Source organism: Andrena cerasifolii, chromosome 9 (genome assembly GCF_050908995.1).
Source record: "Andrena cerasifolii isolate SP2316 chromosome 9, iyAndCera1_principal, whole genome shotgun sequence".
Classification (NCBI taxonomy): domain Eukaryota; kingdom Metazoa; phylum Arthropoda; class Insecta; order Hymenoptera; family Andrenidae; genus Andrena; species Andrena cerasifolii.
In genome coordinates, this window is record NC_135126.1 from 7249987 (window position 1) to 7274362 (window position 24376).

Below are 24376 nucleotides of genomic sequence, written 5' to 3' on the forward strand. Positions count from 1 at the left end.
CGCGGGCTAATCGGATTTACGAGGCGCTAATGACGGTTCGCGTCCGCCTTAATCGTTGCATTTCAGCGCGAAACGCTCTGCGTGCCACCAGCGGTTCAGACGCGGCTGGTTTTGCCCCGCCCGGGATAGTATTTGCTAGAGTGGCATGCAGCGTGGACTCGATGGAATAATTTCGAGTCTCCGACGCGTTATGCACCCGACAACCCTGCGCACTTTCGCCTCCCCCGCCATTTCCCCGGCGACGGTCACCGGTAGCAATAAATCAGCTTCCCTCCGCGGTGGATACTTCTTTATCCCTCGCACCACGGCTGGCCTTTGTCAACTCCTCCTCCACCCACCCACCCACCACCCACCCCCCTCCAGCAACGTATTACGCTGCTTTCGCGCGGCGGAAGTTTCTTGAAAAACTGCCGCGCTCAAGTTCGCAAAACTCGCCCTCGTCCCCGCTCATCGAACTTAGCATTCACTTTGTCCCTCTGTTGCGCGTCAACCCCCGCCCACCCTCCAACCCCCTCGGCTGGACGCTGCAGCATCCGCGTTGAATATTTTGCGAGGAGGTCTCGCGGCGAATGGTGGGGTCGCATGAAATGTTAACATCGCGGGGAAGATTCAGTTTTTAATTTGAAAACTAGAAAAGCATTCTTACGTATCGATGCATCATCGTTCTCAAGGTGTTGTATTGTTACATGCCTGGCGACAGTGCCATCCATCCGATTCCACATCGTCTACGATAATCGTATGTTAAGTAATTCTTCAGCCTCGCCTCACACTTCGACACAGTCTAAGCAGTCTACGTACCTGAGTCTAGTGAGACCTCTAGAGGCTAGAGGCTCTTCCAGGTTGGATAATTAATTCCTGTGCAAATAACGACAGGGGCTTGGAAATGAACACGTGGCTCTAGTGAGAGTAAAAAAACGGCGAACCTGTTATCTAGGGAAGTTTCGAAAGCGGGGGCACTTTTGCCAGGGGCGGCAGGATTTATTTTACAAACTCGTGAAAACAGGCAGACTGATCGGGTAAATGGTAATCGAAATCAACGGCTTTTCGCCTGGATTCGAGGGGGATTTAGCGCGACGCCCGCTTCTTTTAATTTTCCCCGTGGATTTTTCACGAACGATCGGGCGTGTCCCGCGATGAACGTTAAAAGACCGCGCGAATAGATATAAATTCCGCGCGGCGAATAAACCTCGCGCCGTGAAACAAAAAAAAAAAAAAAAAGAAGAAAGAAAATACAGGATAAACGCGGGACAGATGGACGAGACGAGCGCGGGAAGGGGAACGGTCGGGCGCAGTTTCGCAGCTTTTTTTTCCGGCGACGGGGTGCATCGAAAACGACTGGGCTGTGTTTGTTTGTATGTGTTTTTTTTTTTGTCCACTATGTTTCCATTTATTTTGTATATGGCAGCAGTACGATCTGCCCCGTCTCTCATGTAACAAGAAAATAAAACGAAAAAAAAATTAATACTTCCTCTTTGTCGTTATACTGCCTAGTAATTCGCTGTGTAATTACAACTCGACGCTCTCTCGATATATGAAAAAGAAAGGGAGTGTGAGAGTGAGAGAGAGAGAGAGAGAGAGAAAGAAAGGGAAAGAGGGAAAACAGAATTACAACGACAGCACGCTGCACTGTCTGTTTCATATCGCAATAGCCGCACGCAGTTGACGCCAAGCGATCGCTCGTTTCGCGATTTTAAGATCTCTGCCCCTTAAGTTACGCTGGCCGCAGCCTTAGTCTTAAATAACGATTTGAAAACGTTTTTACAGCTACGATATCTCTCCGTGCGTCGTGTTTCTTCATCCATCTCGGTTCGGTGCTCGACTACATTTCCTCGCGACGTGCCATCCTGTGCCTGCGACCGATCCTCGTTCGGCGGACACTCAGTTCGCCCGGTCGAGCACCAAATTCTCAAGCGAGGAGAGAGGAAGCTTAAATTAAAGTTAAATCCGATACGGCGTAAACATTTCTGCCGGATCGCCATTCGACGGGTCCGCGGCGCTGATTGTACTTTTGTTCGTTCTCTTTTGGACTCGCTCGTGCGCGATAAGTACGTAAAACGAAGAAATAAAAGAAGACGATCGCGGAGAGCAATTGTCGCGTTCCTTCCTCCAAGGAACCACGTCTCCGTCTCGCCTCTTACTCTAATTAAGGATTAAGAAACGTTTAAACGGCTACCAGTCGCGGCGAACGCTTGTCCCTGGGTCAAAGGTTTCTCTACGGCTACGTAAGTATTGTCGTCGGCGATATAAAGCACTATGTTGCGCGTCGATCGCGGTAAAGCTTAGTCGAGGCCTTCTTCCGAGGCGATTAAGTACTCTGCGTCGACCAGCGGGCGAAACGAATAAAAAGAAACCCTCGCGACCCTGAATGATTTCACTGATCAGCTCGTCGCGTGGAAAACGGAAGGAATAACGAATGCTTGGCGAAATTTTAGAGAATCCTCGCGCCGCGCGGTACGCCATCGCGAAGGTGACAAGCCTCGAGCGGACCTCCGCGGGATCTTATCGCTAAATATACGAAGTGAAGGCACAAGTTCAGAGGAAAGAATCCGTCGCGAAGTCCAACCACGGACATCCAGCCTCCGCGTGGATCTGCGCCCGAAAGCACCATGGAAACGGTTTCCTACCCTAGTAACGCGTCTCCCACGATCTTCCAATATATTCCACGTGTTTCTCATTCAAAGGATTCGCGTACCGGTCCTGGCCATTCGAAGTTCGCACCTCGACGCGCCATTCTTTTCCGAGAATCAGCTCCTTTTATACGATCTCGCTCTCCCCCTCAGCTCTTTCCTTTCATCCACGAGTCGCGTAATTATTAAGGCACAACAAGCTGACGACTCGCGACATTCTCTGAATCGACGGAAGCTCCGTATCGAGCTCGTTACGTTCCACGAGAAGACAGTCGCGTGACGTTTCGCAGGGGCGAAAAAGGGGGCGGCTAGTTTTCGCGCGAGTAAGAGGATGTCGGGGGACAGGGGGAGCGCGATTGTCCGTATAAAGAGGGAAACACTCATGCATCTTTCATGGGCGGTGGCGTCGTTAGACGAGGCTAGGAAAAAAGGACACCTTCGCTCGTCGTCGTTTCCGCGTCTTATTCCGCGTTCCCTGGTCCCGTTTGCCGCGCGATCGATCAATCGACCCTACCCGCCGACGCAAATATTGATTCCCCCCGTCTGCTTCGAATAAACTTCCCTCCAATCTCCGTGGCTCTCTGTCGCGTGCCTCCGACAACGCATTCGTATTCCTTTCTGCTCGCGGCTATCCTGCAATTCCCCCGCGACAGGGGTTTGTCTCAAAGATCGTGCGTCGGCTCCGATGGCGCGGCGGGCACGCGATAGCCTCCCGGAACCTTACCCATTCGAATCGATCGAGCACGGCACGCGTCACCAGCAGCGCGAAACAAGGAAGAGCAACGCAGGGAAAAGCGAAGAAGACGCGGTGGACGACGCACCCGAGGACAGGATGGTGTCCGTTGCCCCGGGGTGGCGGCAGTACAGAATACGACGCGTTTCATCGTTCCCTGCGGCGGGGCTATTGCGTAATGACCGTGCGAAGTGGGAGCGCAGCGAACGACCCGAAGCGTCGTCAGAATTTGTGGCCCGGGTCACGACAGGGTTATAACAGGGGACTGTACGATTTCCAGTTTCGAAGGGCGCGTCTCTGAAGCTCGCGGTATGTTTCCGGTGGTCGGTTTTCCACGGCACGGAGGCGGGAACCGGGGACAGGGAAGAGCGAGGCACAGCGAAAACGCGTTTCGATGACGTCTACGAGACGAACGAGGACAGAGCCAACAGCTACTAATAAATTCGAGTTCGCTACGATAGGGGAGCCTCCTCGATTTCATCTATGTATCTCTGTGCCTCCCGGGGGGAGCAGGTGAACGCATTAAGAAAACCGTGAAATTCTACCGTTCAACGAAATCTATGAAAACGAGAGTCGCGGTGAGGTGCCGGCAGGAGGATGAGAGAGAGAGAATATTTGTTAAGAATCTCCTGCGGCAATCCAAGTACGCGTTTCGACCGCGAAGGGGTGGGAATCCGTGCCATTTTCCTCCGTGGCACGCGCAATTTCCTCTTCCTTCCGCGGTGGCGGGCCGAGGCTGAGCTCGCTTCCGACGAAACCGCGGTCCCCGTCGTTTCGAGCCTTTCAGCCCCGAAGAGCGCCGAGGGGGCGTCGCGCGTCGTCTATGGCCGCTCCGCTCTACTCCATCGCTGCTTCCTGGAGGGCGTGCAGATGAGCGTAGAGGCCGTCGGCCGCTATTAGATCGTCGTGAGTGCCCATCTCCGCGACCTTTCCCTTCTCCAGCACGCAGATCACGTCCGCGTTCCTTATAGTGGCCAGACGATGCGCGATGGTGATGCACGTTCTGCCCTCCATGGCTTTGTCCAGCGCGGCTTGCACCACCTGCGCGAGAAATTATCGTGGCAAGTGAATTCGAGAGGACTACCCTCGCCGGCTTCTTTATTAGCAGAATCTCGCCGACTGAATTCTCAAGGGATTAATTACAGTGGAAATTCCATAAACATGCGATGAGCTTGTCCGAATGACTGATGAACGTGCACTAGGCTTCGCAGAGGATTAAGGGGTCGCCGGAGGGTTGTCGCACAATTCCAAGCGCGCCAGGAATTTTAAGGGGTGATCGATAATCGATGAGGAAGGGACGTCGTCAAGGCTCTGACCGTAATCTGGCGGAATCCTTCGAATACTTGCTCTAATGCGCGACGTTCAATCTTTCACTTTCCCGATTCATAGACGGGGGACACGTGTTTGCGATTATTTTTTTTTTTGTCAAATTCTATTATTATTTCAACGATTGAACATCTGTCACGGGTCTGCTCTATTCTTCTTTTTCGTTAGCGGCGAACAGAGGGGGTTTTTCGATGCCGGTGAAAAGTCCAGTGGAACGAACAGAGATTCGGCGAGCAGCGCAGTAGCGTGCAATGGCACACGCGCGCCCCACTGTTTTCCTACCGGTCAGTGGCAACAAAGAGCACGGCAGGATGGTCGTAAGCAGCCGCGAAACAATAATTGCCGTGAAATTCGTTTGCCGGACGAGCAGCCAGCCGCTCGTCCAACGGCAATTGAATACTCGCGGGGCCCCCAGTATTTCCGATTGTTGGCATGGATAATACTATCGCGCGGCGTTGTTGACGATCGTTGCCGATTTCGAGGGCCCGTGGCTGGAATAATCGATCGCGGGCGGTTTGGAGAATTAAGCGTCCGAGCTGCGATGATCGCTCTGAATCTGCGACAAAGTGGGAAACCGTCTCGCGAATAAATATCCGCGCTGAACGGTTTCTGCTGGCCTCTTAATTGGAAGCACCTCTTAAGTAATAAAGGAAATGGCGCGCGGGCTCGCGTAACAAGATGCTTTATCGCGGGGTCCCGATCGAACGGCGCGGAAACGTATGAATTTTAATTCCAAGAAAATTACCATACAAAGTATGCACGTTCCATTACGTAGCACGGCAACCGGTTAGACGTCGCGATATCTTTTTCTCCCCCGCCTCGACTCGCGCTTTTTGCTCGTATTGTTCATTAAAATCCATCAGGATCCATTAATATTCATCAGCCGGCGGGCTCGCGCAGCACTACGCTGCTTTACAATGCTGCACCGCGCTGTTGTTCGCTGCACAGTGTCCCGATATTCATCGTTCGCCGCGGCAAAATATTTGGATGCACCCTTTGCCACCCAGAGCAAACGAAACAACGAAAGCTGGGGGGTGATGGCTGTGTGTCTACGGCGAAAGTGTTTGGAGTAGAACCACTGTTCTGTTTCGGAAACAATTCCTCAGCACACTTCTACGTTAATGGGTCAAACAGAAATTTTGTTCTTCACTTTGGGGTCTTTAACGCGCGTTGCCTGAACGATAGATAGGTCTGCGCGATGCTTGAATGGAGGAGGATGCTCGGTGGGTCCCAAAGAGATTTCGATGGTCGTCGATACGCGTTTTCAGAGGTCATTAACTCGATTGACCGTGGGGGATCTCGAGAGGACGGTAACGAGCACGACCGCGGGGTTTTCAATCGAACCCAATCGTATTTCGTCGATGGGCATTGAGGATTCTAAGGTTATCGCCGTCTTCGGTAACCGTGTTTAACTCTGACCTAGCATTACGACACTGTTAATTAATCCCAGGTGTAACACAATGTCGAGGCAAGCTCGAATACCTCGTCTTTGTCTGCTGGAGAATTCACCGTCCACTTCTCTCGGACGTTTGTTTAACTTTCTTTCCGCGTTTCCACGTGTATTATGCTACTGAGCACACCCGTGCTTTCAGACTAATTCTATGACCTCTACTTTAGTGGTCTCGCGAAGCTCTTTGTGACATCTTACGGGATGCGTTTTAATGACGATAATTGAACCGAAGAAATCACGGTTAAAGTGAATTATGAAATGACACGAAATGATGAGTGGTATGGAGAGTAGCGGGGCTTGCAATTTTTTATACAGTATGACGGAAGCTTAATTACGATGGTTAACGGTACTGAAGGATCTTACCTTCTCACTCTGAGTGTCAAGGGCAGAGGTGGCTTCGTCCAGGAGCAGGACTCGAGGATTCCTGACCAAAGCTCGCGCTATCGCTATACGTTGCTTCTGTCCACCAGAGAGCTGCGTGCCCTTAGATCCTAACCTAGTATCGTACCCCTGTAACAATAACCAAGGACCATCTCCGTGTACCTCCACATTCTATTCACACCTCGATCTTTCACACGAGGAGTCTCAAAGAGGTATCTCGTTCCAAATCAAAGCGCTACTCACTAATGGTAGAGAGCTGACGAAGCTGTGGATGTTCGACTTCTTAGCGGCCTCGATTACCTCCTCCATCTGCACGCAACGAGAATTGTCACCGTAGGCGATGTTCTCGGCGATCGTCCTGTCGAACAGGACCGGCTCCTGACCGACCACGCCGAGCTGAGAGCGTAGATTGCGCAACGAGACCGAGGTGATGTCGCGACGGTCCAACGTCACGGTGCCAGAGATGGGATCGTACAGTCGTTGAAGCAGCTGGATGCAGGTGGACTTGCCACATCCACTTTGCCCGACCAGGGCGACCATCTGGCCAGGCTTCACTATCAGATTCAGGCCCTGCAGAATCTGCATCTCCGAACGCGTTGGATACTGGAACTCGACCTTCGAGAACTGTATCAGACCTTCCGCTTTCTGAAACCGTCAATTGTCGCGCTCTTGGATAACTGGCTCCTCTGATTCGAGTGTTGGGATGTCGGTCAGTATCATCCTCGATGAAATTAAGAAGAGAGAGAGAAATAATGACTCGTTCGCGTTCTATTTGTGATTTAATCTTATTCCTTCAAAACTACCATGGGCTGTTCGAAGTATTTAACAAAGCAAGCCGGCCCAGGCCGAGCCACGGCGGGGAAATGGTTTATCGAACGAGCGAGCGACGTTTCGCTCGCGAGGCACGTTGCACGCGGCAATTTCGAGCGTTTGCGTAGCGAGTTGGAAACGTCGTTCACTCGTATCTCTTCATTAAACGCTTTGGAATTCTAAAGCAGTCGCGGCGGCCTCCGATCAAACACTGCATCGCGTTTTGAGCGTGCTGCCCCGAGGCTGCCCTGTGTGAACACCATAAATTCGATAGTTTGCTAAACAGTCGTAATGAAACGGACAGCTGGATTACCGTCGACGTGGACAACCGTGTCGCTACCTCGTCTTTACATGACACCGCACAGTCATTGGATCTACTTTCTACCGCTGTCTACTGAGAAGCGAAATAGCAGTCCCACTCACCCAGTCCAGATCTTTGTCTTCCGAGTCTGGGGGGGAGGCGATCTCCGGGACCCTGTCCAGTAGCTTGAATATTCTTCCAGCGGAGATCTTGGCGGTGTTGAAGTTGGGAGCGAAAGCTAGAGCCTGTCCCAGCATCCACGAGCCGAAGATCAACGCCTCGGACACCTTGATCACGTCCTGATAGTTGAGGCCCTCGGTGGCCACCAGTGATCCGCCGTAGTAAAGACTCAGGGCGTAGCCGAAGAAAGGTGTTGTCTGGCCACAGGAGAACACTAATCCCCTGAGTCTGTTTCTGATTCTGGTGGCGGCAGCCACGTGATCCAGCTCGACACAGTATCGCGCCAAGAATGCCTCCTCCTTACCCAGACTAGCCACGGTTCTAATGTTCGAGATCGCCTCGATGGCGATCCTCGTGGCTGCCTCCATCTTCTTCTTCTCCTGCAAGCCCTGGCCGCTCATCACCCTCGCTTCGAAGAACACCGCGCCGAGCACCAACGGTATCGAGACCACCGAGACCAGCGTCATCTTCCAGGTGTAGTACATGGACAGGCCTATCCCGAGCACCAGCGTCGACAGGGCCTGAAGAATGGAGCCTATGCGAGTCCCCGTCGCACCCTGAACAGCGCCGGCGTCCGAGGAGAGCCTGGCGCAGAGCGCGCCCACGCTGTTCGTGTCCTCGTCGTACCAGCCCATCTCTTGCTTCAGCATCGCGGCGAACGTCATCCGCCTGATCCTCGTGGTCATACGCACGCCAGCCAGACCAAACATGTACATCTGCAGGAACGTGCCCACGCCAGTCACGATCCCGACCACGAGGAACATGATGGAGAAGTTCACCGTCTCGCGACGCACTTCGTCGTCGTCTTGGAGACCCAGCACGTAATACACTTCACCGAAGAGGACTGCGAACGCTGGGAACGACGCGCCCACCATCGCTGCTGCTAGACACCCTGCGACACGAGTATAATTCTTCTGTCAGTGGATTCGCTTGGTGGAAGGAACAGTGGTACCTAGCCTTTAGAAATTAGGAGTACCGAGAATCTGGGAAGGGAAAGGAATCGAAGGGGTTTCTTAATTTCTGTTACTGATGGAGGATAGGGAATAGTTACAGATCCTAGGTTCGGATGAGGATTCTTGCGTATTGTGAAATCGGGAACAGAGCAGTCAGGATTGCCTTTTTTTGGTTCTCAACTGAGAGGATAGAAGAACGAGAGAGGGAATAATAAGCGAATCAATTGCGCAGTTATACTCAGTGCTAACCGATTATATTGAAAGGCCATTCCGGCTTGTTGAGCCCGAATATCCTCATCATCGGTGCATCGTACGGCTTCTCATGCTCCTCCAGTGGATTCCCCGAGGTCTCCGAGGCGCCCGCCAAAGACAAACGATGAGAGTGCATCGACAGAGTGGAGAACTGTCGTTTCAATTGCGGCTTCTGTTTCTTTATGACTGCTGTCACTGTCTTCGCGGCCGATGCCGTTGCTTTCGCTAATTGGACAAGAACGTAGGCGCGTAATTAAATAGAGAATGACGCTCTGCCAAATGTACAGGCGGTTTCAATCGCTCTGGCCAATAGAAACAGCTCCACGCGTGCTTCTCTATTTAGTTTCAACGTGAAGTACACTTCGTGCAATACCAATTCTCGTCAAACTTCGAACGTTTCACAAAGCAAGGAAAGAAAATCTACTATTTGCCTGCGAGGAGAAAGTGGACAGCCGCGAGTTTGAATAACACGAGAAGGGAAAGGATCAGCGTGGATTACCTCTGGCGGTCGCGCTGGCGTCGGCGGAAACCAGGCCGTAATAGTGTTTCCCGAGGGCGAGCAGCTGCTCGTGGGTGCCGTCCTCGACTACTACTCCGTCCTTTATAAATACTATCCGGTCGGCGTTGGTGATGGTGGACAGCCGGTGAGTGACGACAATGGTCGTTCTGCCCTTTGACGCGGCGTCCAGGGCCCTTTGCACGGTCGCCTCGCTGTGGAGATCCAGGGCGGAAGTCGCCTCGTCCAACAAAAGTATGGCCGGTCGTCTGACCAGGGCTCGCGCAATCGCGATCCTCTGCTTCTGTCCGCCCGACATTTGCGACCCACGCTCCCCAACTGGGCTGTCGTAACCCTGCAACAAAGATTCCCCCGATAACTTCTCGCTTCCTGCGCCCCCAGAAGACGAAGTTCAAATCGGGGACAGGTGGTGCATCGAACCCTTCGATAGCCTCGATCGACACCCAAGTCGACGCAACGTTGTCAATGAAACTGATCGAAATCTTTGATAAATGAAACGACTTCATCAAATTTTGATAATCCTATTTCGTTCGTTGATAATTGTCGACAGAGGAGCACTCCCGCCATGTGCTCGTTTAATTGGCACGCGCACAAGAGGTCATCGAGGTCTCCATGGTTCGAAATAATGATTATTTAATTAATGACGGGCAGGGTGCGTAGTGCTCACGTAGCACGGAGGGGGAGGATTTAATAAATTTACGAGGAGGAGCACTTCGTGTAACGTTAATGTAACAGTTTAATGCCCCCCTGCTTTTCGCCTGATCGAGTGTAATACGACACAATGATGAAGAGCAGAAAGTGAAAGTACCCTCTGCAAAGAATATCCACCACTGTTGTTCTTCTTAAAGAAAGCCCTCCTACGTACTCTACAACCAAGATTTGGGTGTACTCTACACCCCAATCGCTCCTTTACCTCTCTAATCAATACTTGATTAACGATCAACGAACACGTAGACCATTCCCGGTGCTCGAATAAAATTTCACGAGCCCGATCGTCGGTGTTCGCGAACTACACCGCCCGACCGTTCTCCATAAACCGGAAAATGTCTGGTCCACTTGTTTCCGCGGGCGGTTGCGTGTCCTAAACACGTCGCGCGGTACAGCGGCCAGAGGTTGGAGGCATCACGCTCGTCCACCGATAATTCGGTAATAAACGCCTAATCGTGGACGCAGCCGTAATCAGGGATACTGTTATTTGCTGGCGCGCGGTTTAACGCGGCTGTTTTATCGCCTGTTTGCCCGCCGGTTTCGCGGGCCAACGGTCACACCTGAGACTATTGTTAACACGTTGCCACTGCCCGATGATCTGCGTCCATTCCAGCGAATTGAAAGAGAAACAGAAGCTTGTATACGAGCTTCGCTTTCGATGATCGAGGGATCAGATAGTACAGTAACGAGAAAACTAATTCAATACGCGGTGGGTTAATTCGTCAGTTCTTTGCGATATAGAAGAGGATCCATTCGCAGCTCTGAATCGAAACACTGATCACCGACAGAACAAACGGTGATCACCGCGGAGGTGGTGTGAGATCGAGATTAAAATTCAAAGTAAATTCACGGCTGGTGGATAGGATTCTAATTAGACGGCTCTTTGTGAGGACCGACCAGGAGTCTGCGATCCATCGACATGGAAAAAAGAACTGGGAGATGGAGCAGGAGTGGAGGACTTTGGAAGGTTTCACGTGGCGCGTGTGTACGTGTCCTGGAGCCTCTTGACTGGAAAGTGACCGAATCAATCGGGTGGCGTCTGTCGCGGCACAGGGGGTTGGAAAACTAAAATTCCGCTCTGTCGGCAGGGCGAACGCGAGGAGAATAGGAAAAAAGGGTTCGGGGCGCGCTCACCTCGGGCAGTTTGCTGATGAAGTCGTGAGCGTTCGCTTCCTTCGCGGCTTTGATCATCTCCTCCTCGGTAATGCTCTCATTTCCGTAACGGATATTCTCCCGTATCGTCGTGTCAAACAGCACAGGCTCCTGCCCGACCACGCCTATGTGCGAACGGAGCCATTGAACATTCAGCTTGGCCACGTCCACGCTGTCCAGCAGCACCTGCTCGCCAACAGAAATAAAGGGAATCTCGTATCAATTGCCTTTGACGAGGATCCTCCACTGTTCCATACAGGATCATCCCCCAACGTCCCAAGCAAACTTCGGCGGAGCATTCCGCTCTATGTTTCATCCCGCACGCTGCGCCGAACGTCTCAGAGACACCCTGTATGCGAGCATAGAATAGGGGTAGCGAGAAGATCGTCGCGCAAACGAATTTCAAGGGGGACTCGTTTTATCGGTACCGTTGCAGCGATGACGTGGAAAATGTAAATGCCGCGCGGGGCTGGGCCGAAATCAGTATGCCGAATATATGGCGTAATATTTTCGACCGTGGGGAGGGCGGACTGCGACGGATGCGGAACGCGGGAATCGTAAAACTTTTACTGCTGAGAAAACTCCGACGGCACTGTATTCCTGCGAGAAACGCTTCAAACTTGTCCCCCGTAAAACTCCCGCCCCCCGTCGTGGGATACAGATGTAATAATGGAATATTCACACGGCTGGGATATCGTTAACCCTCCGTACGGGATAAATAAATTCCCCGTCCCCGTCCAGCCCGAATTCCCTGTAATTTAATCGGGCGAGGAATTGTTTTGCTGCCGTTCTGTGGCTCGTAAACTTCCTTTCCCCGCCGGACGAAATTGTGACCATCACTTGAGGGAGGGGGCACGCGTCGAAAGGATTGTTCCGAAAGGGGTTAGCAAGAAAGTCGGCGGTGGGTGGAGTTATTTTCTGAGCAACGCGGGTGGATGCCGCGATGGCGCGTGCACCGGCTGCTTCTTCGACGCCGCTATAATTTCGACGGGGGAGAAAAACGTCAGCAGGATATTCATGACTCGGTTATTAACCCGCCTCGTTGCGTAACGTCCGTACAAAAATACCGCGCGTTCTTGGGTTCCAATAAATTACGCCGCCTCTTGGTAAACAAACAAACGAGGAGCGCGAAGTAACCGGCGGAAAATAGTGAGTCTAGTGGCAGTGAGTACCGGGGCGTTGCGAGACTGCAGGTAGAAATTTAAGTGGTTAATAGAATTGATCCACGGCGCTAAGAAGACTGTAATACGTCTCGTAAATGAATTATGCCCCGCATTTTCCTTGTTATTTCATTGGGACGCAGATCAAAGCGCGGAGGAAGGTGCCGTTGCTTAAATTAACCGGGGGTAATGGGACACGGGAGGCTTAATAAGGAGCTGGCGCGCGTTTTGAATTTCAACACCGTCGGCGTGCTCCGAGAGAGATGTCTTAAAAAAGTTACGGCTTAACGCCGGAGTCTTTCTTCCGGGGCGGTGCCATTTTCCCACCTCCTTCGTCGAGGAACGACGAGCATTTACATCTTATATTTTACGAACAGCCGCGCAACTTCTCTTATCATCCCCTCGTTGCCCCGAGCGATCTTAATTCTCCTTTTACTCACTTGTCCTTGATGGGGATCGTAGAGCCGTTGGATGAGCTGCAGGCAGGTCGATTTTCCGCAGCCGGATCCGCCGACAAGGGCGACCGTCTCCCCGCGATTGATCTTGAGATTCAGACCTTGAAGCACCTTCACTTCTCTTCGGGCCGGGTACTGGAAGTGCACGTTCTTGAACTCGATCTCGCCGTTGACGGTTGGAAGCCTCTGGCCCTCCTTGCTCAAGCTGTCGATCGGTGGCACGTGATCGAGCACCTGGAATATGGCAGCGGCGGAGCCCCTCGCGACCGCGAACGCCTCGAGATGAGGCGACGTCAGGCCCATGTTCTGGGCACCTGCCAGGACGCCGAAGAACACTATGACCAGGACAGCGGGGGTGTACTCCTTCACCTCCTTGGGTCTGTCCTCCAAAATTAGCTGGACACCGTACCTAATATGGCGGACAAACAACAGAAATTAGGTCTGAGGACCCCTCAACTTGGAATTTTAACGAAATTTCGAGATATTCGACCCATATTGGTGGCTCATCTTCCAGAAGATAGACAGAAGCGCTTCGAGTGGTTTGGTACTCGGTTGAACAAAGACGCCCCAATATGGCGACCCAATTTTCAAGACAATGCGACGTCAGCTGTCAAGGTCCGCGACGAGGAACATAAACGAGGGACCCTGCTCGTGTAACGTCCCTCTCTTTTAAACCAAACAACTTTCGAAACGTTTCTCTCCATCCCTCAGGAGCGCAGAAGTTACTCGACCTATTTTCATCGCGAAGCACGTGTTTGTTCTGCTCAAAGGCATTTATTCTAGAAATATAGTTGCAACTTCCGCGAGAAACCCCCGGTAAATATTCTGAAAGGTAGCAACGCGTACCAGAACGCCACGGCGTAGCTGATGTAGATGATGAACCACATGACTCCTCCGCCGACTCCGGACCACATTCCTCGCCTTATGCCCGTTCTATCCGCGGGCACCAGCTTCTCCGCGTATCTGTCCACCTCCTTTTGCTCGCCATTGAACGCGATCACGGTCCTGATGGCGCCCAGGACCTCCTCAGCGACAGTCCCCGCCTGGCCGTAAGCGTTCAGCTCCAGAGCGGTGAGAGAGCTTTGGACCTTCGCCACCACGGCCGTGGCTATCACGATGATTGGCGCGCAACTCAACACCACCAGCGTCAACTTCCACCCGTACACGAACGATATAACGATGGAGGAGATGAAGGAGACCATCAGGTACGTGAAGACTCCGAGCTTCTCGCTGATACCGTCCTTCATCTTGTCCAGGTCCCTGCGGAACGGAGGGAAATAAGAAACGGAATCGTCGCACGGGCCAGTGGATAATTCTTTGCTTCCGACGATGTTATCGCCCCACTTAGGCCTCCTGCCATCGCGCGCGATAGGATCGACGCAATTAGAAGCGTATCCGTACGACTTCCCTCTGGTTCTATCGAAACTTGTCGCAGACGAAAATAACACGGCCGTTGGGCAGCCATTCAGCGGATTAATTAAAGTTTGTCTTATCTTATGCGATATAGGGGTCACCTTCGGGTACAGCGAATCTATCTTAGCGACGAAGGATGCGGGAATATCGAAATAGGTAAGATTCCTGCACACTATTTGATATACGACGCTACTCTAAAACGATGTGTACGCCTAGAGCCCAGCGCAAACACGCCGGCTTTAGGGAAAGTAAACTGTGCGATACAATGTTGTCCCATTTGCCGTGGCGGCTTCTTATCGCGGCAGATAAAAGAAACGTCAAGACGAAGTGTGATTTTTCCGTGGCATTACATCAGTGGGACTTTTCATCCGTTGCATACCTCATGCGCAGTGCATCTGGAAGAATTTTGCGGCGCGAATCGTCGAAATCATTGCGCAATCCGAGCTGCCCCGCGATCGCAAATTGCCGTTTACTGGCCGAGAAGTGACAGTACGAACGGCTACGTCAGCCACGATGATTTACGATGATGATTCGCGCGATCGCGGTGCCATTCCGCGCGACCAATGCCCGCGGGCGTACCGGGCGCTTTCGTTCCAGCTAGGTTCATAAAACTTTACCGCGGCGATGCGAGGCGCAAATAAAATTTACGTAATTGCCATTATAAATGAGCGCGGGCCGCTAGGCGCGAGCCAAAGTGCGTTTCTCTGATGCCACGGTCGATGTGTGCATGTTTCTCTAGCCGCTCCGATATACATATTCCACCCGTGCTATTTGCGGCGTGTTTTATCGTCTACGTGACGACGATGTAAAGGTGACGCGAGTGACGACGCGGCGACTTCCATCGCTCCGACCCGGAAATTCCGCGCGGGGACAAAGAAACCAGCGACGGCCGACGTCAGCGGATGAATGCAAATGTTTATCGACGGCTTCGTTTCGCAATTACGATTCGTTGCACTTGTGCAACGGATACATTGTCCCAATGTGACGCCTCTCGAAATAGAGCGACGTTGCGCGAGCAAGGAGATCCGCGCGGCGTCTTAATTAGCCCCGTCAACCACCCTTGGCTGTTCGATAATTAGGCGGGCCCCGACGCGAACAGAGACGTTGTATCGTGGCCGAGGATTTCGAGTTTCGCGAGCGGCCACCTGTTGATGAGCGGATCTCGTTTCCTCAACTTTGCTCGCCGCTTCCTCGGGACACCGCCGCGCCACGCCGCTGCGCCTTCGCTTCCGCCGGCTTGCGAGATCGAACACGCGATATGCACCACGGGGTCGGATCACCATCAGAAAATACGACTACTTAAGCGAGTCTCCGGGATACCGTCTACGAGAGGAACGTGTCAGCTTCCCCTCGGGAATGCCTCTTGCGCAACAGACGCGAGGGTGGATCAACTTCTCGTGGGCATTGACTCGGTGCTCGGGTTTAGGCTGATGTTTGAAGATGAGTTAGGACCCCTATGTCTCGTTCTTATTAATCAAATTGTATGTCAAGGAAAGTTAAGTTGAAAGAATCTCTACTTCACTTGAATCTTGAAAGAAACAGGAGAGGATGCTTCAAGTCAAGTAAATATTAGGTTCGGATTGGTAATGTAGTTTCAAGTTACATAATTGAATTCAAGCGACTTGAAGTTAAGTAACTTGACTACTCAAGGAAACCTTCCGGTCTAAAAATCGATTTTATTTATTTCATTTTTCTTTTAGAACGAGACCTTATAGTCGCGGAGTGTATCGAGATTTGAAGGGGTTTCTTGTTAGGAAGTAGGGGGAATATAAATTATATATTCTTACGGAAAGCTTGATAATGTGAAGATACTCACTCGGTGATCCTGCTGGCGAAGTTTGTCGACGTGTTGGTGTCGTACCACGTCATGTCCTGCCTGAGCACGGCACGCAGGAACATCTTGCGCAATCGTGCAATCTGTCTAGAGGCCGCGATGTTAAGCAAATCGACCGTGAACACGGCAAAGATGAATTGGAACGTGGATAGCGCCGCGGAAGACACGCCAAAGGCCACCGAGTCGTCATACAGCGCGATCATTCTTTCCTCGTACGTGGCGTTAGGTCCCCTGCAATCGAGATCGATGAAAATTATTGTAGATTGGTGGTTTGATAAGTCCTCTGCTGTTCCTCGAAGCACATATTAAAATAATGCACAACCCAAGCGTTACAGAGGGATACAACTGCAGTTGCGAGCAGCGCAAAGCGTGTCTGGCCACATACTGTCCTATTCTACTTGCGCTCTCTTTTCTTCCGCTTCCTTTGCAATTACGCTAGCGATTCCACTTTAATCGCAGAAGTCGAGGCACATCTAAGTACAGCTTGATCTAACTTTTGATTTTTACATTATTTTGAATCCTGGTCGACGCATTATCTCTCGCGCGATGCGTTGCCAAGTCGCGCCTGACGATGCTCTCTATCAAACAGAGGCTACCCATTCATCGATTCTTGAAACTGTTCTACAACCATGTACATCAAGCAAATAAAATTCCGTCGTCCATTCGGTGGGTCCGTCAAGATTCCCGATTTCGAAATTTCACGCCGAACGGGTGAACCAGACGAAACCGTACACTCGTTCGCGTGATCTATTTTCTCCCGGCGACGTGTGCCTACGCGACGGGGGGGGTTAGTACGTCGCGCCTCTAGATCCGCGCGGAGGGGGTCCGTTCCAAAAATATGACAGCGCGTAGGCGTGTCTGAGGTACGCTGAAACTTACAAGACCATTCCGCCCCCGAACCACTTCATTATAAGCGTCGGCGTGCTCGTGTGATTCTCCAGGTTGCGATCCACCAGCAGCGTGGTGAATTCACCGTACTGGATCGTCGAGATGGGGATGCAGAGGCCTGTCAGGGTTCCCATGATCAGGCCGCCGACCATCAGCATCAGCTCCCCGCATGTTGCAAATCGAAACTGCGAACAAACGCCATGCGATATCACCGTCACGGTTTAGCGAACTTCCAACGGCTCCGCGGATTAAACTGAAATACAAACTTTCCCCTGTGTGGGGGTGAACGGGACACGTGCGAGGCTACGCGGGAGGGGATTGTTTGGTGGGGTTTAATTAATCGCGGCACACCGAGCATCGACGTTATGTTAATTATCCGACTCTGATGGGTTCTCGTCGAGAATTCCGTGAAATTCCGGGCCGTGCGCGCCGTAATTTGTCGCGAACTAGTCGAAAATTTCAGAAACATATTCTCCGGATGATTTAGTGGAGAGGAGGGGTGTGGGGCAAACTTGAGCTTCACGGGAGATTTAACCTGGGAAATTCGCGTCGGCCCTAACGACGGTGATTAATGGCCCTAGATCCGACTAGTTCTAAACAAAAACAGGAGGGAGGTCGATCGACGGAGAGGCATGCTCGTTAAGTTCCAAGACAATGGGAATTAGGGTGCTGGAGGATCAGCTGGAAAATTCGAGACACAGGAATTATTCGGCCCGGAGGAGGGGCTGTAAAACACTTACGAGTTTGAAGTAAGGCACCGGTGGTAAGGAAGGCTCTGCAGGGGCAGGCTTGTCCTCCTCCTTGGTTTGTGGTGGCACGAACTCACTGTGGACAGAGAGAACTCCGCGTCATTAATCGTGCTCGCTCTCGCGAATTCGTCGCCAGTATATCGCGTGCTTCTCTCGTACTTCCTTTCTATGCCAACAAAGGTAAACGATGGGCCACACTCACTGCAGAATACTTCTGGACTTCTGTATGTATAATAGAAAGAGACTACAGCGAACAGATTGATTGGGAATGAATCATTAAATTGTGAAACAGAATAGGACATTTTCAGAGGGAACTGATGGTCCAGAAGTACTCTCCAATGGAATGTACGTAGCTGCTATGGGAAAGGTAAAGAAACTTTTATGATAAATTTATACGATTCTTCCAGTCGCTAGTACGAGGATTCCCTCTCATTAATAATTCCCGTTATCGTTCTACAACGATCCTGGATATCCCTCTATCCGGTTCTCCTATCTTTAAGCTTTTAACATGACATTCGTCTGTAAGAATCTTATTCGTACATTGGTGCGCCATTCTCTTGTAGCATATACTCAGTTTCCTCTTTATCCTTCCCCGCGTCTTGGAGCGTGTCTGAAATGAAATATAGAAGGTACCGTACACAGAACATCCTACAACAATACTTTCGTATGCATCGGGGAGGAAGCTTTAAAGATACGATCGTCCCCTTCCGTCATACGACTCAAGTCGTACGGAGTCGACGACGAACGCTGTCGCCGACTCTTGCTCTTAAAATTCCGACCTCACGTCATTCGTATCACGCGTGACTGGATTATTAAACGCACTGTCAGAAATCGGCCCAAATAACACCGTAACGAATGAATTCGCGGAATTAGTACCGTCTACTATCGCTTACTTAATCCAGCGCGTGTCGTTCTTTGGCAAACACTGATAACGATCGCACGCTTTCTAGCTAGCTTCCTGTTTCTTACGAAATCCCGTGACAACATTTCTGAACTCGAGACCGGAGACCGAACAGATCGCGTAAGAAACGTCGGGATCGAATGCGCGGAAAGGGACGCGCCCCCTCGTTCGATTAAAACGCAGTGATAAACGATGCACCATGTCGCGCCTCGAAGAAGCGAGGAGCGTAAATCGCCGGGGAATCGATGCACCCTGTGCTCCTGCGCGAGGAAGAGGCACTGTCTTCGCCTCCTAAGAATCGAGATTGTGAAGAGCTAAACAATTACCCGGGGGGGGGGGCTCTGGAGGAATTCACAACGATCGCTCGTTTGCTCCTTGCGACGCTGCACCTGGCCCCCTCGCCCCTCTCGCCCTCCAAGTGCGAATAAAAAAGAAATGAGGACTCGGAAGTGTCAACGCGGAGCAAGGGATTGGACGGGAGGTCCTGTTCGGTTGCTCGCGGAATGGGAATCGATTGCCATTATCCCGCGCGGGTAATAAACGATCCGTGGTGCACGGTGCGTCGCGCGGTATCATAAATCAGCGGGGAACGCTTCGTAAATCGTCGGCTCGCAGATCAACGGGGACAGGAGAAGCGTATGGATCGTGGCCGTCGTCGGCGCGTGAAGGAAAAAGGAAGCTGTCGCGGAGGGGGTGGATTCCGAGGGGCTGGGCGATGGACTTGGGGCGAAAGTCGGCCGAGATCTTCCCGTAGGGGCTCCATTAGCGGCGTAATTGCTGTTCGAAACTCCTGCGACAAATCTACGATCGGCGTTTTACGCGGAGAATACGAGGCTGCCAGCTGCACGGATTACACTGCCGCGCGTATCCACCCCCATCTTCGCGAGTCGCGCTTGAAAGGTTCAACTACACGGAGTTGAATCTGAATTCCCGCCGCCAGCCTGCGTTAATTCAATGAAAATGCTTGAACGCACGTTACGGTGTTCTTTACCTCGTCGCTGTTCCCAAATTCTCTTCCCATAAAGGGGCTTGATAAGGATTGGCTAATACAAGCATGGCACCGCAATCTATCTCGACAGTGAAACTCGATGTTAAACTCATTTGCTCCGGTGTATCCCGGTTCATAATAGCGCAGCATTTTGAAGAGCGGAATGATTAAAACGAGGAACAAACGAGGATTAATCCCTCTCCGTCCTCGTCCATTGTTCATAACGCTACGTCGATGTTGCGCGGTTTGAATCGTTGGATAAACAAAGGCCCGCCGCGGGGAAAGAAGTGCCTGTGTGCGGAAGCATCCGCGTCTGTAATTACACGTTTATCAAGCGTCGCCGCCACGCTTGTAAATTTAACACCGGCCCCCCCTCTTTTCTGGCTTTGCAGTAGTCCCGCGAGCCGTGCCTCAAACGAGCTCCCCTCGATCGCGTTAGCGTAATTGGATCCTTTGTAACGCCGCGCCGCGGAGTCTCTCGGATCCGTTGCACCGTTACCGATATCTGTCTTCTAACACTTTCAATGGTATTACTCGACGGTCCAGCGAACGCGAATGCGGCGAAGGAGCGCGCGGAAAGGCCGACCGGACGACTTTCGATCGAGCGCGTGTCGGGCAGGAGCGATTTAATAATCCAGTACGAACGTTAGCCACGGTGGTATCGACGGGGGACCTACTCCGTCGATCCGCGAAATCTCGATTGTCGTTGGCTCGGCGATCGATCACCGGCTGATCGAGTGCTCCAACAGCGAAACAGGAGTGGCCGAGTCGAGGGAGAAGAACAAAAAAAATCGCAATTTTTCAACCCATCGATCATGAGCATTATAACCATCGATCAGCTGTGGATAAGCCACCTCGGCCCTCTTCCTCCCCCTCCTTTTATACACCATGTTACGCGAAAAGCTGGGCCAGCGTGCGGTTAATAAAGCTGGCCGGCCATGTGAATTAATTCGACGAAATTGCTCGTTAAACGCGCAGGCCTCTAATAAAATGGGGGCTAGTGCGTGAAAGCGGTTACGCGGGGGTTAATAAAGTGCAATGGAAGAGAGCGGGATCGGCGCGGTTCAGTCGATGGTAACGGTTAGCGTGGCCAGTGGCTTTGGGTACTTACACTTCAAGAATATTTTTTCCTGGTGGTGAGAGTTTGTTTTGCGGGGTTCCATTTCCATACCCTGCGCCTTCTCGCGCGGGTTTGCGGTCCACTGATAAATTCGCCGTGTCATCGCGCATTCTTAATTAACAACTCTGCAATCAGAACAGATGGTAGCTGTTAGCTGCGGCGATGCCTGGATCGATGATTTGCGTCGACAGCGATGACTGGGATAATTAGATGTACATATAGAAATACGAGTTTCATGTTTAGGGGCGCGATGAACTGCAACGATCCCCAATGTACCCTCGTCCAATCGATTTCGCAGCCACGATGTGTCGCGGAAAAGTTTGAAAGTCCAACCTGGCGGCAGTTGGTGCTCGTATTGAAAGGGTGGAGGGAACGAAGGATCGTGGGAGCAAGTACGTTTGCGCACCGAGCTGTAGGTACAGACATTTCAGGCGCCCAGCACTCCGAGGTACTCCGCAAAGTGTTGTTTAATTTTTTACACGTCACTCGAGGTGCCTTGAGTAGCTCTACTCGTTCCAGCCTCGGCGAGGTTCCGCCTCATTTCCCCGGCGCGATAACCCCGCCCGAATTCCTGCAGCTTCGAAACGTCGACGAGATAACCGTGTCCATCCCCCAGAGAGCTTCCAATAAGCTCGAAACAATCGGCGCCGCGACGAAACCGGCGTCGCGTGAACGTGGGGAAAAAAACCAACCGCCGCCACCCTTGCGCGACCGCGATAAATTAAGCCGGCCTGACGTTTTGATTGCTGTCCAGCCTATATTTGTTGCGGTCAATATTTGCAGGAGTGATCCATTGTCGACGGTCCGATTCGGTAACAGACATCCATTTCGTTCGTCGGGGGAGCGAGTGGGTGGGGCAGGGGGGATGGGGGAGGCCCTCGCGCGAACTGCAATTAGCAGCGATAATCCGGGGACAACAAACTCTGTTTACATCGGTCATTATCCACTGTATCGTACGTTTACGGGACATCCAATCTAAGCGATGATTAGAAACTGCGCTAATCCGTGTTGATTAATCGATTGACTGGAAGGATCTACGGTCTTGCCGCGATTCCCTTGCAGCAGTAATTAAAATATTACTCGAGATAACGGGGGGAGGTTTTGTTGCACCATTATCCCTTTACGTTTCTTGCCGGAGGTCGAGGCGCAGTTTTGGATAATTAAAATTGGTAGAATTAAACTTTCATGCTGGAAGGTTTCGTTTTATCAATTAAATCGTCTGTGTATTATACGCGAGGTGGAGCGCGAATAGAAGGGTTTACGATATAAGTAACGACATTTCAGCCGGCATGGCACCAGTACCCCTTTACATCTAATTGCTCTGCTAATTGCTGAATGAACAGTATAATGAGTGCGGCAAAGGAACGTCGTCGCAGTGTTGCAAACTGACTTAGCGGGTCTTTCGTCGTTAACCCGACAGAGGTTGTCTTCCCGTACTTTTTCAGCGGGAGGGGGGGGGGCACCCTTTTAATCGTTAAAAGAAGCACCTTAATTTTCTCGTTACTCGTGCTTCGAGCTGAATTAATTCGAGCTGCACTCTCTCCGAGATGGCGCGTTCAAGCATAATACAGGCTGCCTCAAGACTATGGGACAAGCCGCGACGTGGAAAGTTCTTATGCGAGTACTTTATGAAAGTACTTCGCGATCTGCGGCTTCGTTTTCGAGATAGACGCAGCTGAAGTTCAAGAGCTCGACTTCGAGCGTGTACTATCCGAATGCCAGTATTACTTACAAGCGAAAAACGTGCGCAGGCACGTATGCTTTTTCGACACATGACTCGAGCTTTGGTTTCTATCAAAGGGTAGAAGAGGAACGCGTCGCGTGTGACGTTCTTTGACAGTTCCGCTCGGTATCACGGTTCGCATAAGACTGACAACGAGTCAAAGCTATGCTCGACAAGGGTGGCAAAGTTTACCATTGAACTCGGGCACAATATCACGACATCGCGGTCTCTCGTGTGCTAGATTTATGAGTAGAAAGTAACAGTTCCTGGTTTTTAATATTACGACATTTTTCTTCCTTTTCTGAGGGTAGTTTAAACTACTGTAGAGTAAACGCTGTTTACTCTACTACTGTGCTCACTAATGACAGTGACAAAAAGAAGCGTGCAAAGCGAAATTCAGTCTCGTTACTTTTTCCTACATTTTTTAACGAACTTGTATTTTCTACGTATTACGAAATCGAGGAGTACATATTCCTTATATCTTGAAAAGGGAAGCTCAGACTGCAAAATGGCACAGAATTTTCCTCGATTCCTTTCAGCTTGCCCCAGAAGCTTGCTGCAGCCTGTATAATTGCAGCCAGTATAATTAGACGAATCGCGGACGATCTCTTAAAATATCAACGGAGCTGTCCCCGTTTTCTTCCGTCGACGACAGTGATCTTGGCTCCCCCCTGGTGAAGATCAAAAGTACTCCATAGGAGTGTTCGTCGGGCAAACGGGAGAAAACCAATAAAAAGCACCAGCTCTTTTTACCCTCGGCCCCGTATCTTTCATTACTTTTGCACTTTGATCAGCCGTTCCTTTGTTATGGGCGTCTCCTCTTTCATCAACCGACAGGCGGAGCGTTACCGCAACCGAAGGTAACGACGGAACGCGCCCGTGCGCCAACTTCTGCGACTCTTATTTCCTCCCGAGGTCTACCGACCGCCCCTTACAGCGGAGGGCCACCTAAACCATCTACGATCAACTGTATACCCCGCCAAATATGTCGAAATCACGCGTGCCCCGTAAGCACGGTTCAGAAGACAGCGAGATGGCAGCGTAACGCGTTTGATCGACCCTCGAATGCTGCTCCTTTGAAATCGAAACTGCGAAGATGCTCGTGCCTTTTATTGCCAATGCTTCTCCAAAGCTAAAATTGAGACGCGACGGGCAATAACGTCTCTCGAGGAGCTGGTTCTGAGCAGTCACATTCGAATTATCCTATTTCACGAGCGATCTCCGCGATTTCATTCGTCTGCTTCCCAATAACATCGCTACCCCCTCGGTCCACCCTCGCGACACGAGGATCCAATTTCTCCTTCATTGCTCCCTTCCGACGAGCAGTTTATAAAATCTCCCCGCTCGTTACGATCGATGCGCCGATAAATTGTCCCCGAAGTTCCGCCCTGCCCGAAGACACGGGCCCGCCTCGTCCCTCGCCCTTTTCCGCGGCCCGTAAATCATCGATGAGATCGCGAGATCGGAAGTCGGGCGGAAGGAGCCGCCCGACGAGATACGGAGACGCGCTCGCGCAGTTTTGTCATCCCCGTCCCGGCGTTACTGTGCATTAACGAAACTGCGAGAGCGCTCTCCACGCCCCGCGGAAGCCCCGAATTTGGTCCAAGTTTCTATTTTCGTGGACAGGCCCGACGGAGAACATCTGCGCAGCCTCAGCCAGCGAATGGAAATTTTCGTCCCGCTATTCCGATCCTGCGCAAGTTCCTATACGTTTCTTTCCGGTTCCGCAGCACTGTAGCGCAGCGGCTTACGCGG

General features: G+C 51.6%; 1 protein-coding gene across 6 annotated transcripts in view; it reads right to left on the reverse strand.

Annotated features, from left to right (window-relative positions):
• Positions 1–603: 603 nt before the first annotated feature.
• Positions 604–24376, reverse strand: part of Mdr49 (Multi drug resistance 49) — a 64491-nt gene continuing 40718 nt past the window's right edge. For 4 of the 6 annotated variants that reach the window (XM_076820465.1, XM_076820464.1, XM_076820466.1 and 1 more), the window contains 14 exons: positions 20890–21023; positions 18430–18499; positions 17881–17965; positions 17132–17325; positions 16235–16483; positions 13852–14265; positions 12991–13414; positions 11373–11576; positions 9513–9864; positions 9011–9238; positions 7751–8700; positions 6761–7162; positions 6500–6646; positions 604–4401 (listed from right to left, as the gene is read on the reverse strand). In XM_076820465.1, the coding sequence (XP_076676580.1) occupies positions 4198–4401; positions 6500–6646; positions 6761–7162; positions 7751–8700; positions 9011–9238; positions 9513–9864; positions 11373–11576; positions 12991–13414; positions 13852–14265; positions 16235–16483; positions 17132–17325; positions 17881–17965; positions 18430–18499; positions 20890–21001 (4035 nt within the window). In that variant the 5' untranslated portion in view covers positions 21002–21023 and the 3' untranslated portion in view covers positions 604–4197. The remainder of the gene's footprint in view (positions 4402–6499; positions 6647–6760; positions 7163–7750; positions 8701–9010; positions 9239–9512; positions 9865–11372; positions 11577–12990; positions 13415–13851; positions 14266–16234; positions 16484–17131; positions 17326–17880; positions 17966–18429; positions 18500–20889; positions 21024–24376) is intronic. The other 2 variants (XM_076820468.1, XM_076820470.1) reach the window with 1 other exon arrangement.